Source organism: Schistocerca gregaria, chromosome 5 (assembly GCF_023897955.1).
Source record: "Schistocerca gregaria isolate iqSchGreg1 chromosome 5, iqSchGreg1.2, whole genome shotgun sequence".
NCBI classification, from domain to species: Eukaryota; Metazoa; Arthropoda; class Insecta; order Orthoptera; family Acrididae; genus Schistocerca; species Schistocerca gregaria.
The window spans coordinates 257,558,122-257,573,768 of NC_064924.1; the positions used below are offsets into that span (position 1 = coordinate 257,558,122).

A 15,647-nucleotide genomic window follows, 5' to 3' on the forward strand; every position below is an offset into this window, starting at 1 on the left:
TGTGAGCAACTAAATCCAGTATCTAGATACTATAAATTATTGTGATTGGGTAACAACTTCATGTGCACAAGCCACATTTCTGATAAAGAAAGCGTTCTTTAAAACGATTCGTTAGTACAGCTATTCAGAATAGGGCCCATTCCAGGTGTGAATAATAGAGGTATAGAAGATAAGAAAACAGCGTCTTCCGCCAAGGGTTAGTTTGGTAGTGGAGAGAGCGTCACCGATACTCATCCAAATCTGGTGTATGATTCAAGAAATATTTGTCGTCCACCCGTATATTCCTCGTTAAGTCATTATAGCGAGAAAAATCAGGTAAATGTATACGGAAGCTTATCAAAAGTCATTGTTAATTGTTAGCAGTGGGGAACGAACAAGGAAATTTATGAGCGAAATCGATACCCAGTGCACCCTCCACCAAAAGTGGTATTTTTACTTTCTATCCATAGAGTTATTGGTTGTTATGTGTTATATAATGCTTCTTTATTTATTAGAGATACAAGCAAAGCTCAGGGAAAACCATGTCGTGAACCCTTCTGTCGTCTTGTACCGCCTACGTATGGATTCATATGATGGCAATGCTAGGCTGATATCAGCTACCACTAAATGAATGCTGAAAATGTGTATAACAGAAATAAAAGAAAATGTTTCGTTGTACTGCCTACACTAGCTGGTTTGAAGAACTGGAAATAAAATCTGCTGGCGCCCTTTTAAAGCAACCACCCCTTCATCCACTCTGAGTGTTAATATGGATAGTATGAGAATCCTTAAACACGGTGGAAGCTGGAATAGTTTACTACCGCCCTCACAACTGTGATATCACTTTCTTAAGTCCAGTGTCAAGTCTCTCAGTACGCTTCCGACCGCTGCCACATGGATGAGCTATAAGGAAAGTTGAGGTCAGCTCTAGCAATTGAACTTGACATAGTTCTTTCGCTGTGGCTACAGTAATTATGCCGAACTGGAATGTTTTTGCAGTTTTCATGTACGTGTGAATGTAGACTAGTCTACGATACAAAAAGTTAATCGCACATGTTACTTCTTGAGCACTTGTAGTGACTGAAATTTTGGTGCCGCTCGATTTTTTTCTTTCTTGTAGCTTAGAACCGGTTACGTGATTACGAAGAATATTGTAAGAAGGGTGCAATGGTGGAGATAGTAAAGGGATATGACTGGGTAAGATCTGTCTAGCCATTGCCTAAACAAGCACGGTTTTAGTAAAGCGTCTCAGTCTCACTCTGATACCGATGTATTTTAGTACGTACTCCCTGACAAGCAGATTTACATTAAGGATATTCCTTATCTGGAGGAGTGTTAGTTGTTACGATGCGTTGGTTGTTCACCGCATTCTGCCGCCAGATGATCGTAATCTGAAACATCAACCCTCACAAGCACATATACGGATCCATGTTCTTTATAAGAAGCAGATATATCTCTGGGTCATTTTCATTCCTTCTCTAGCAACCCGTATGACATACGCAAGTGTTCCCCAAACACGTAACGTATGCAATTTCGTATAATACCTTGCCATAGTAATAAAAGGTCATAATGTGACAAATGAAAGAAGCCAGAGTGTAACTCTACCTGCAGAGAACTAGAGAAACAAATGCTCTAGAACAAGAAAAACAAATTTGTTACCGAAGAAGACAAGTGTTGTACACACGTCGTTATTCTTTTAGGAGCAATGCACTAACCAAATGAGGCACCCGAGCTCATTTCGCAACCTGGAAAAAAAATTTCATCTGAGAGAAAAGGAAGTTCTTATAGCTACTTATTGTATGCACTGCGGAGAGGTAAGCGGCTTTATACTGAATTAATATGTAAATTCCAATTCAGGGATATAACTAGATTATTCTGTTGTATCGATGCATTGTACAACCCCAGTTATTAGTTGCAAGGAGGATACATACACATTAACATATTTTGTAACCTTTTCGCCTTTCGTTAAATTTTACTTTCCATCCGCAGTCGCGCATTCACAAGGCCGTGATCCTCATTTTTTTTACATTGTTCTCCGTCTCTGCCGCAGCGTAGACAGCTTCAGGCCTCTCTCTCTCATGTTACTTGGATCTTCCCCTAGCTGTCTGGTGAGATGCTCTTGCTTCTGCCTCTATTAACCAGCATTCATCCAGAAATATCACTGTAGCCTTCAAATAACATTTAACTTTAGGAGCCGACCCTTTCTCCCCTAGTACATGCGTATGATAGAAGTCTATCCTCCCAATAGAAACCCATTATAAACCGTAACTGTAATATACGCAGCATTAATTTCATTGTATTTATAAATTTCATTCGGCCCTAACCACCATCTCATTCATCCCTCCCACATCCCATTCGCCGTCGTACACGGCGTACACTGACGGCTTTCAATGCGAGTACTTCTTTCGGCTTTTATGTTCTGTGTAAACATGTGATGATGTATTCTCTGCGCTATAAACCACGCTAGAAAACAGTCACCAGTCTCTGAGCCCATAACTGAATGCTACTTGATGATGCCTCGCTAAAGTAAGGAGACGTTTGTATAGGTTGCGAAATTACTGGAACACTCAGTGCTGTAATTCAAAGTCTTTACTGGTCGTAAGCTAGTCATTCTACTCATCGTCTAGTACGTTACGCTAGTAATACTCATTAGACCTATGAAGGCTACATGCTGTAAGGAAACTCAGAGACTAGTTACACATTGCGTCTCTTAGAAACAACAAAAAGTTGCTGTTTCGACCTCGGTCCTAACTTTTGGCAACAAATTACCGTTTCCGGCGATACGTGCAATATGAGTATTGACTGTGTTTTCATCTCAACACACGGCTTACTGCGCGCTAGTTTTTGCTGTTTGGAGACGGGTCATCCTCGATCGGTGCTCCACTCGCTCTGCGCATATAATCTACATCGTTGGTTTTCTTGCTGTGTTTCCGTCACAGCAGCAACAAAGTTCCTATTCCGTATGATATCTCTAGGATATCGAGTAGGATGTCGACAGTTGCTGGTCATTACGTACATCTGTAGAGACATTTAAAATTATAGTTTTATTCATCGTAGTAATCATTACGTACATCTGTAGAGACATTTAAAATTATAGTTTTATTCATCGTAGTAATCAGCAGACTTAGCTTCACAGGTTTGCGTCTGCAGCAGAGCTGAAGAGTGACAGGCTGCTCTCCAAACGAGGTTACGCCATCTACTAAGCTCCTTTGTACAAACCACCACTTCGTACCATGTAACATACGAAGGATACTGTACGGCACATACTTTTTTTAATTTATGCCTTTTTGCTACTAAAATTTCGGGGTATATGGTAATTCCCAATCTTGGTTAGTCACCCTTCCTCACTGTACATTATCTGCATAGCTTCTTTCTATCTTTGTCTTGACGAACCGGTGTACAACTTCAATTAGTTTTCCCTGTTGTTTCCTGTTTTTCCAAGTACTGCATCTTTTCCCCACATATTTCCCCTTTCTTCTGTCCATGTTTGCATGATTTATCATCATCTTCTCGATTTTGTAATTTCTCTTGAAAAGTTATGTATGTTACTTAAAGTTGCTTCTTATTTCTGTAACCCATGCTACTGTTGACTTCTTTTATCGGAAATAGAAGAATATCTATTCGTTAGCTGGTTCTCATTTATTCGGTAGAATAATCAAAACAAGATTAACCTTCGGTTTCTCCGTAACATCCGGTATTATCTGTGTATATAGGCAGATCTGCTCACAATTTTTAGACATATGCAGTTTGTATTGCACCCATTATTTCTCTAATAATTCTTCTATCAAGTGTGTGTATTCTGTCCAGCTTACAGCACATCTTCAAACATTGACATGCGTGTAAACATTATAGCATTACTACTCTAGTAGACTCTAGACTTTTAGCTTCGTATTCATAGGTATGCATTCGTTGTTGTAAACCACATGCCGTTTCCAATTTATTAACGATTAACATTTATCGCTAGTTATTATAATCGATTCTGCTCCCTGAAAGACTGTTAAATTTACTAACTCGCTCTATTTGTAATTATATGTGTTTCTATGTATTTTGGGGCGTATTTTATATTTATCATGAATTTTGCTTTCTTCACTGAATTTCAGAAACCACTTGAATTGCCTATTCTTTGCACAAGGTGTATTTCAGTAACTGCTTCTCTCAGATTTTCTAAAGTAATCAAAACTCACTTGCAACAACCATGCAGTTTACTTTGATTCCTGCTCATCTCATTCACAGATTCTTATAATTTTTCTAGTGTTTAATTAAAAGTTCTGTGAGAAATCATTCATAAATTTCACTTAATAAGAAAATATCTAATGACGCCATGTATTGATTATATGTCTACATAGCCAAATGCTTTCTTGACATCAATACGAGGAGGTGACAGAGTTGTAGCATATTTCCTTATATCGTGTCGGACCTCATTTCACCCGGCGTAGCGCAGCAGCTCGGCGTGTTATGGACTCAACAAGTACCCTGCAGAAATACCGAGCCATGCTATCACTCTAGCAGTCCCTAATTGCAAAAGTTTTGCTGGTGCACTATTTTGTGCACGAATTGACCTCTCATTTATGTCCCAAAAATTGTCGATGAGTTAAATGTCGAGCGATTTCGCTGACCGTCGTCTAGAAGGTTCTTCAAACCAATCGCCAACACTTGGTGCCTAGTGCTATGGAGCGTTGTTATCATAAAGGCTCTCCCGTTGTTTAGGAACATGAATGGCTGCAAATGGTCTGTAAGTATCCAAAAATATCCATTTCCAGTCAACAGCGGTCCAGCTGGACTAGAGGACCCAGTCCATTCCATGTAAACACAGCCCACACCAGCATGGAGCCGTCACCACCTTGCACAGTGCCTTGTTGGCAACTTGTGGTCAAGGCTTTGTGGGGTCTGCGCCACACTCGAACCCTACCATCAGCCCTTACCAGCTGAAATCGGGACTCATCTGACCAGGCCACAGTTTTTCAGTCATCTAAGACCAAACGGCTCTGAGCACTATGGGACTTAACATCTGTGGTCATCAGTCCCCTAGAACTTAGAATTACTTAAACCTAACCAACCTAAGGACATCACACGCATCCATTCCCGAGACAGGAATTCGAACCTACGACCGTAATGCTCGCGCAGTTCCGGACTGAAGCGCCTAGAGCCGCTCGGCTACATCGGTCGGCAGTCATCAATACTCTTACCGATATGGTCACGAGCCCAGGAGAGGCGCTGCAGGCAATGTCGTGCTGTTAGCAAAGACACTCGCGTCGGCCGTCTGCTATCATAGCTCAGAAACACCAGATATCGCCGCACTCTCCTAAAGGATATGTTCGTCGTACCTCCAGCACTGATAACTGCGTTTTTGTCACGCATAGTTGCTTGTTTTTAGCACTGTCAACTCTACGCAAACGCCACTTGTCTCGTACATTAAGTGCAATTCGTCGTCCATTACCTTGTCCCTGTTGAGAAGTAATGTCTGAAATTTGGTATTCTCGGGACGCACTTCACACTGTGAATCGCGAAATATCAAATTACCTAACGATTTCCGAAACAGAATGTCGGATGCGCCTAACTACAACTAACATTCCGAGTTCAAAGTCTGTTAAATCCAGTTGTGCTGTCATAATCACGCTGGATACCTTTTCAAATGAACCACCTGAGTAAAAATGACAGTTCGGTCAATGTACTGCTCTTATATATCCTTCGTACGCGATACGACCGACACCTGCATATGGGCATATGGCTAACCCATGACTTTTCTCACGTCAATGTACTTGTTACTGTTACAGGTTTGTTTGTAACAGCCTGTATGGCTGTGTTATAAATAATACGGTTCTGAAATACGTAGCTCAATCTGACCTCGTCTTATTATCGCATGGAGTCGGCAGTCCAGGATCATGTACATCACGTCGTGGAGTTTTCGTACCACGTAGCCGTCTAAAACGAGAATCAGTGTAAATGCCACTTTAAGATAGTTGCGACAGCTAAACAAAGTTCAAGATCATCCAGCAAGAAAACGTTTTTTTCTGCTGTTGTGCGCGCGTTACGAGGTGCGCTGGAAGAGGGCTGGATTTAGTTTCCTGCGTCAAGGACTGCGACAGGAAGCGGGCGGTGGGGGGCGGAGCCTCCAGCGGGCGTAACTGAGCGCCTGTAGACCCTGGCCACCACCGTCGCGTTTCTTTTCTCCAGGCCTTCCAGCCTAGCCCAGCACAACTGTTAAGCAAGCCACCCACATACACCACAGAAAAAACTGCTTGCGACTACTAAGATTGTCAAATACATTCCAACAATAGAAGTTGTTCGGAAATGCCCGTTACAAACTTCTAGGACTTGTAGAGGGAAGTGATGAGTACATAATATTTTGATTATGAATCCATAACCGGAAATGTACCTTTTCCACGCTATAGCCGTTTGGAAACGTGTTTGCAAGATAGGTATGCATCAGAGTAAACATTGTAGTGGATGGTTAAGTTGGATCGGCTGATGTCATTTGAGGTCTATCCTACCTCTGTGACCCGGTTCGAGGCTTATTCAAGTGTCTGTGAGAGTTCTAGCAACATGGCTCAGTACAGTTTTGCAGAATACGCCGATATGATAATCTCATCTACTTCTACATCATACTCCGCAAGCCACCTAATGGTGTGTGGCGGAGGGTACTTTCGGTGTCACTATCTTATCCCTTCAACTCTGTTCCACTGGCGAATAGTGCGTGGGAAGAATGATTGTCCGTAAGCCTCTGTATTGGCTCTATTTTCTCGAATTTTCTCCTCGTGTTCAATGCGCGAGATGCATGTGGTGTGAAGTAATACGCTATCTGACTCCTCCTGAAAAGTGCTGTCTCGAAATTTAAGTAGTAAATCTCTCCGTGATGCACAACGCTTCCCTTATAACGTCTGCCAAGGGAATTTGTTTAGCTTCTCCGTAACGCTTTCTCGCCAGCTAAACAATGTCGTGACGAAACGCGCCGCTCTTCGCTGGATCTTCTCCTCTATCAGTCCTACCTGATACGTATACCAGATAGATGAACAACACTCAAGAGTCGGTCAAACAAGCGCCTTATATATGGATGAGTTACATTTCCTTAAGACACTTCCGCTGAATCTGAGTCTGGTGTCTGCTTCTCCCACTATCTGATTTATATGGTCATTACATTTAACGTTGTTTTTGAGAGTTACGCCTAGGTATTTTACAGCAGACGCTGTCTCTAGTTGTTTGTAATCAATAGTGTAGCTGAACAGTTCTTCTGTATGGCAAAGCTGAAGGTAACGGAAGAGCTGTCCGTCGCCCTTATTGCGGTCGTTCTCCACAACGTACCCTTTTCATCACAGTTACCTAACGGCTGCGGGAAATGGTGCCTTCACTGTCTGCAGACGTAACTGCAGTGCTGCAAGGAGACGCAGCACACCTGAATTGGACAAGGCCGTACTGCATCACATTTAAGAAAACCTGTGAACGACTACATGAGTAATTTCTTTGACCAGTAATGAGTGGAACTGTACGAAACTTTATATACAGGCTCACGACTAATCAATTACTTGTAAAAGTGATTGCGTTACTGTTTCCAATTGGTTGTAGCTCGGAAACTGTACGTAGAATATCATCTACGCACTCCCCTCCTCTACGACTCCAAGTCTTAGATGTTTGTTACGGAAATTTTTGAACTCTCTATAGTAATGTCTCATCGAGCGTGTCGTGAGCAAGCGTAATAGGGTCTCTATCCCTCAGCACAGGAAAACAATTTATCAGATAGCATGAGAGAAACTATTTTATGGTTTGCCGATTTACGTAATGCGAAGCGAACATCTAGGACACATCAGTTTGTCTAAAGTTTAAAGTATAATGATGAGATGGCTGTGATACGGGACAAACACATACGATTTGTGTTACATTAAATGGAGTTTATAGATTTTTGCAACGCCCTTGGAAAGTGCAGTAATTAAGTAATGAAAGTAGCATAGCAGATGTCAATGCGATGAACACTAAAGTAATCTCCAGCGCTTGGTGTACCTGTCAGGTAACACATCGAAAGAATTCAAACACGCAATGCTAAGATCGAATAGATCGGCGTAGCCCATTCCACGTTAGTTGAATTTTCTCATGTTGAGAAATTAGAAGGACCAATCTATATTTTTCCTAGTAAAAAAAACTTCCAATATCCAAGATCGCATAAATTTGTCTTTATTTTTGACAACCGATCTCGAAGAAGGAAAGAAGATTGGGTTTAACGTGCCGACGACGCCGAGGTCACTAGAGACGGAACTTAAGCTCGAATTGTGTCAAGGGTGGGAAAAGAAATTGGGTGTACCCTCTTAAAGGAACCATCCCGGAATTTGATTGAAGCAATTTTTGGAGATCACGAAAAATCAAAATCTGGATGGCCGGAAGCGTGTTTGAACCGTTGACCTCCAGAATGAGATTTCAGTGTGCAAAACACTGCAGAACTTGATAACCGGTTTCGACAGATATAACCGTCATCTTCTGGTATTCAAACAATTATTGTTGTAAAACGTTTTCATTATAAGTTAGAACATCATACCAAGTTGTCATTATTGTGGATAAATTATAGCACATAATACAAATGTTAGTCTGAAATAAAACAGAATCAAAAAGCAACTTGTGCACATGGACATGTCTGTATACCGAGCGCTCAAGGATTCTTGATGTTGCCAGAAATTCGCTGTACACAGTAAAATGCACATCCGTGCATACATTTACGTTTGCGAGACGTGTTCCATATATTGGGGATCATCTTAGACGAGGTATACGATGCACCATTGTCATCTATTCATACACTCAGCTGTAATAGCCTTGGAGCAGAGGGTGAGAGTGACAATCTAGATACGAAATATACACATCAAAAAAAGTTTTGCATCACCCCGGTTCCCAGAACTCCTGAAGATAGACATTGACTACTGATGTTGTATCACAGACACAGTCCCTCTGACTCTTCAGAGGTGTCACTAAACCAATCCGAAGATGTAAACAACCAAGCATGAGCAGCGCCTATTAGACGGAGGGGGTCCGACAGCCGATCAGTTCCAGTTATTCTACCAGGAAGGAAGTACACGGCTCGTTTTGTCTGTAGTTCAGCCATGTCTAGACGGTCAATACCGCGGTTCCATCGCGTCCGCATTGTTACTTTGTTCGAGGAGGGCTCTCAACAACGGAAGTGTCCAGGCGTCTCGGAGTGAACCAAAGCGATGTTGTTCGGACATGGAAGAGATACAGAGAGAGAGGAACTGTCGATGACATGCCTCGTTCAGTCCGCCCATGGGCTACTACTACAGTGGATGACCGCCACCTACGGATTATGGCTAGGAGGAGCTCTGACAGCAACGCCACCATGTTGAATAATGCTTTCCGAGCTGGCACAAGACGTCGTGTTACTACTCAAATTGTGCGCAATAGGCTGCGTGATGCGCTTTTTCACTCCCAACGTCCATGCCGAGGTCCATCTTTGCAACCACGACACCATACAGCGCGGTACAAATGGGACCAACAAAAGGCCGAATGGACCGCTTAGGACTGGAATCGCGTTCTCTTAACCGATGAGTGTCGCATATGTCTTCAACCAGACAATCGTCGGAGACCTGTTTGGAGGCAACCCGGTCAGGCTGAACGCCTTAGACACACTGCCCAGCGAGTGCAGGAAGGTGGAGGTTCCCTGCTGTTTTGAGGTGGCATTAAGTGGGGCCGACGTATGCCGCTGCTGGTTATAGAAGGCGCCGTAACGGCTGTACGATACGTGAATTCCATCCTCCGACCAATTTCGCATCCATATCGGCAGCATATTCGCGAGGCATTTGTCTTCATGGGCGACAATTCACTCCCATATTGCGTTCATCTTGAAAACGACTTCCTTCAGGATAACGACATCGCTCGACTAGAGTGGCCAGCATGCCTGCAATAGACGTAAATAGGCTGTTTATGGACGACGTGACCCACCGCCGACTCTGAGGGTCTACGCCGAATCACCGTTGAGGAGTGGAACAATGTGGACCAACTATGCCTTGATGAATTTATGGCTAGTATGCCACAACGAATACAGGCGTGCATCATTGCAAGAGGACGTGCTATTGGGAATTAGAAATACCGATGTATACAGCAATCTGGACCACCACCTCTGGAGGTCTCTCTGTGTGGTGGCACAACATGCAATGTGTGGTTTTCATTAGCAATACATATGATCGGAAATGATGTTTATGTTGATCTCTATTCCGATTTCCTGTACTCTCGGGAGCCAGGTGATACAAAACTTTTTTGGATGTGTGTACATCTAGTCAAAATACGTGGAAGCATGGGTAGAGATCGTACTGCGGTTGTTCCTTTCAGTGGTCTCACGAACGCCGGAGACTCTCTTCGAGCCGGCCCCTGTGGCCGAGCGGTTCTAGGCGCTTCAGTTCGGAACAGTACTACCGCTACGGTCTCAGGTTCGAATCCTGCCTCGGGCATGGATGCGTGAGATGTCCTTAGGTTAGTTGGATTTAAGTAGTTCTAAGTTCTAGAGTATTGATTACCTCAGATGTTAAGTCCCATAGTGCTCAGAGCCATTTTTGAAGTCTCTTCGAAATAAGTTACTGCGACATCGAAAAGCAACTGAATCGGTGAACGAAGTGAAGGTGACTTGATATGGCATACGTATCAGACACTTTTGAGAGTACGCGAAAGTACTTGCTCCCATTGTAGCAGCAGACAATCGATATTCGCTTGAGGAACGAAGCACACAGCTGTTCTAGAATCTCGTTGACGTCGGTATGTCATAAAAATTTGGAATACCAGTTTTTCTCTCGTAGTATGAGCCTTCTGGAGACCGAAATTCCAAACAACGTCCGAAATCAGGAGATTCAGGCGGCAGTAAATACCGGCGCATAGGCTGTTGCGTGTTCCTTGTGTTTCAGAGGTTGTTTGACACCGTTCAGCATTGTCGCATAGTGAAAAATAAGAATATAACAGAATGCTATACCAGTTTTGAAACTGGACTGAAAACTTCCTAACAAATACTACAAGACTTGCAATTCTTAACATGCAGAAATCTTCAGACGTGAAAGCAACTTCGGGCGTACCCCAAGAGTATGTAATACGACCATTATAGTTCACAGTGTACAGACGGAACCAGAAGTCCACCGACTAAGATTCAGAATTGGTAAAATGGATAAAAACATGCAGAATGAACCAAAATAAGGAAGAAAAATCTGTTTTTATGGGCTCTAAAATGTGTAACATAAGAGCATTGAACACTTATTCATTTTAGACAGTGTGAAACAAATTTCTTCTACGGCAAGCTTTTCCTTTCCTTATTTTATGACGAGGTGATATCGACCAAAACAATAAAAATGTCGTGTTGACATGGCCACTAAAATACGTACCTTATGAGCTGAGAGCATTTGTTCAGTAGAAGAAATGTTTTTTATAACAGCAAAGGTGAGTAAGTGCTCATCTCTTTCAAGGTACCCGCCTTAGATCCATACTTACTGGACTTTCCTTGTTTTTATCCCCACCACCACCTCCCAAAATATAAAAAAAGAACTTTAAGACAAAGAACTTTCAGTAGCACTGGATTGTTTCCCAATAAAGACAATCAAGTGCTCATAGCTCTTAAGGTAAGCATCTACAGCCCATTTTCACTAGATATTTGTTTCTTGTTAATGACCATAGTACAACGTCTGAAAGTTTGTCGGTGAAGTTCTGGTTCACGCTGTATCCAAGTGACCTAGCGGATAATGCCTGAAGACCCACGAGGCTCTCCGCAGATGTTGCTGATGTATTTGGAGAAGTCAAAATGTCGGAAAATTGTGGCCAAATACATAAAGACTTGCAGGGGATCGAAGTTTGGCGCATGGTTTGCCAATCGATCATAATGAACTAGACCGATAATTGCTTGAGTACACCACTGACGAACAATCACTGAAACAGTCCCATACATTAAATATCTGGAAGAACGCTTACAGAAAATTTAATGTAGAATTTCCACATGAAGCTAACTGTAGGAAATGTAAATGACGGACTCAGATTCACTCGAAGAATCTTCAAACACCGTACTTCATCCACGAAGGACCGATCGTCAGTTGACTGTTTCTCATCATTCTGAAACTCTTACCAGGTACGATTTTATTCATACGCTATTCAACCATCATTTCTGGATGGATGGAAACATAGCGAATAAGATAGTTATTGTATCTCTAATCCTTTACTGCATGGGGATTGTTTCATTCATTATATTTTATCATTTATCATCTTGGATTCCATATTTTATCTTATATCTATCGCATACAACTTCCTTATGTAGTTGAAAACCTCTGCACACTGTGATCCTGTTACCAATTCTGGCTATAATTTTCATCTGTTTGAAGTATAAAATCAGGCTTTACTTTTAATGTGACACTCCTGTTTGCCTAAGCAAGTTTGACAACTTCGCGTCAGCGGCTGCCTGTATTTTAAGGCTGTACTTCGTGCCATCTGTTAGCCATCACAGAGAAAAATATCTCGTTCTTTGTAAAGAACATAGTAAGGTACTAATGGGTTTTGCCGTTGCCTTCCTCCGATCGTAATGGATACGACTGATGATGATGAAGACGATACAACAGCACCCAGTCATCTCGGGGCAGGTGAAAATCCCTAACCAGGAACCCCTTCCTCGGGAGACGAGAAAGCTACCGGGAGACCACGAGCATCGAACCAGTAATCATTATATCTCCTAAAAGTACGAAAATAGAACAAAGGAAATAATTTTTCCTTACTCTGTTTGTCTCTGTTCCAACAGCCAGTATGACGGGAATGTGTGAGAGTTACAGATATTCGAGCTCACACGGGGGCATACCAACAGTCTACCACGCATCATTCGTCAGTGAATAGTGGAAGGGGTTTTGTGTGCAGCAAGTTCCCTTTGCCACAACACATAATATTGCTTCCGGAGTATAGATGTATCCAACATATTAGGCCAGAAATAAAACGGCTGGGATGTCGAGGACTGTAAGAGAGGAGACGATACTCACTCTTGAGCTCCTTGCCCTCCTTGGTGCAGCGGCCGTCGCCGTCGTCCAGGATGCACTGGACGTAGGTCCTGAGCAGGCGGCGGTTGCTGAGCACCTCGTCCACGTTGATGTTTTCCAGCCTGTCCTGCGGGGCCGCGTCCGCCGCCAGGGCGACCACAGCCAGCAGGCAGCAGAGGATGAGCACTCGGGCCATGGCTAGCGGCTACCGTCTACTGGCTACTGTGCAGAGCAGTGGCGGGGAGCGTGCGCCTTATGATCGCGAGGCAGCTCACGGCCTCTTATACCGCGCGCGACGCAGACGCTCTGACGTCAGCGGATACGCTCGATGCAGCGCTGATTTCTCAGAAATGAGTTTGGGGAGTGCCGCTTCTCCCACTGTGGCTCTACCGCTAGGACCGCCGGCTCAAACTGACACCTGTACCAAGTTTCTCTAAGGTACTCAGGAGCTCACGCACAATGAAACACCGTCTGCGTGACGGTTCTGGCAACAAGCGGAGCGGATGAAAACCTCATCATTACAGGAAGCGAACAAATGCGAATGAGCATCCTTAGCTCTTCAGTGTTCAGTACAATTTGCTTTACCTTACGAATTTACGTTTTCACTGGACGGAACAGAAGAACACGAGAGAACGAGCATCACGTGCTAACTATGCAAACGCTGCTAAATAGTTTTTGGGAGTTAATAAGCGCCACACAGGTTTCGCTCGATAACAACAATAGCTACAGGCAAGATTAAAAACCTTTATACTCAGACACGATTATTTTGTGTGATGAGTGCGCAGTTCTTAACGAAGTAAGTAAAATGGTGTAGAAAAGGAAGAATAAAAGTGTAAAGGTAGAATGTCAGTTGATATCTTTCACTGCCGTCACATTACAGTTGAGGAAAAAGTTAAAAGTATACCACTATTAACCCACTATCAGCAAAATATGGATATTAGCAATCGAAGACAGTTACGTTATTCAAAAAATGGTTCAAATGGCTCTAAGCACTATGGGACTTTACATTTGAGGTCATCATTCCCCTAGACTCTTCTAAGTAACCTAAGGACATCACACACATCCATGCCCAAGGCAGGATTAAAACCTGCGACGTTAGCGGCAGTGCGGTTCCGGACTGAAGCGCCTAGAACAGCTCGGCCACAACGGCCGGCCAGTTGCGTTATTAATTGTTTTATCATTTCAGTACCTGCTGTACCAGTACCTGAAACATTTACTGATATTCTACGGTTACATGTGGGTGGTATTTCAATGGATTAATAAAATAAGGAAGATAATGTCAATAAAGTATGATTTACGAAATGTGAAATATATCTAAAACCTGCCACAGAGGCTTGTTGATAAAATGTGGTATATAGTTTGTTAGAGGAAACATAGCGTTATTACTGAAAAATGATTTTTGTTCTGCCGGCCATTCTATCAAAACTTTTTATAACAGTGATGATCAGGCATATGACTACGGCTACCACGGATAAACTAGAATGATAAAATTTCATGTACTTTTAATCGACGTAACAGAAATATGTTGTGCTCCTCCTTTTTATAAAAATTAACGCAAAGGTTGTGCTTAGCCAGTCCGTCCCCGTCTGATGGTATCATCTGCTGAATCTACCCTGTTTCTCACATCTACGTTAGGACCTCTGATTCCCTCGGGCAATTTTCTACGAAACATATTGCATGCTCAATGCAACATACTCGAAAACGCCGCGCATAAAAAAGAAAAACGGTTTCTTCAGATGCTCATGCCTCGGGTTCTGTTGGTGATAGAAAGATACGGGTAAGCGTTTTAGATAATTCTTTGGGTAGGAACCGTTTGTACATTCAACAGAAGAATGATCATCTTACTGTCAACATCCTACAATATAGTGTTAAGCCTCGAATGTTGTACACTTTCTCCTGCTTAGGGAAATGGAGCAAATCGGTAGCTTCCTGTTTCATTTCATGTGGCGTACATTGGGTCTGAAGGAGCATATGGACGTGTGTAGTTACAAAACATACAAAAAATGTTTCGGCATTTTTCTTTGGTACCAATCCAGAGCCGCAGGTTCCGAGAAGACTATGCAAAGCAAATGGCTGAAAGTTTACTATATATTCCTAAGATCGCGATCTGGGAATAACGTTCAAATTTTCTTGATATTTTTACCCATTTCCGTCCTACGAATGTTCAAAGTTACCCTACCGCTACACAGGCACATAACATCCAGCATGAGGCTCAATCTTAAATACTAGCAGAAACTATTGAAATTTTAATGGTATAAAATCTTGGGATTCCTCTAAAAGTGCGTTCTTCCCGTTTTCAAATATCTTTGTTCGTTCATGGACGGTTCCTTAGAAAACCCCCAAAAAAGCGTTTATTTATCAGTTTTTCGTACCAAAACCGTGCTCCGGTGTCCTAAACAATTATGCACAGAATATGGCTGAAGTTCTTACGACATATTCCGAAGCACCCAATTTGGAGCAGCCATTAAAATATTCTCAGTATTTTTATCAGCTTCCAAGATACATAGATTCAAATTAAACCTGTCCGTACACGTTTAATGCAGACGCAATTACCAGTGCGTGAATAAAATGTAGTTTATAAAGTGACGTAGCACGGAGAAGTATGCTGTAAAGAGTCTACGTTATAATCAGAGGGATTCTGTAAACCATGCGTTGTAGTACTGAAGCACATGCAATATTTTTGTGCACGAAAAA

At 42.6% G+C, this 15,647-nt stretch overlaps 1 protein-coding gene across 1 annotated transcript in view; it reads right to left on the bottom strand.

Annotated features, from left to right (window-relative positions):
• Nucleotides 1–13,219, bottom strand: part of LOC126273066 (ejaculatory bulb-specific protein 3-like) — a 28,897-nt gene extending 15,678 nt beyond the window's left edge. The window contains exon 1 of the mRNA XM_049976472.1: nucleotides 12,957–13,219. Within this exon, the coding sequence (XP_049832429.1) occupies nucleotides 12,957–13,149 (193 nt within the window). The 5' untranslated portion in view covers nucleotides 13,150–13,219. The remainder of the gene's footprint in view (nucleotides 1–12,956) is intronic.
• Nucleotides 13,220–15,647: the final 2,428 nt, after the last annotated feature.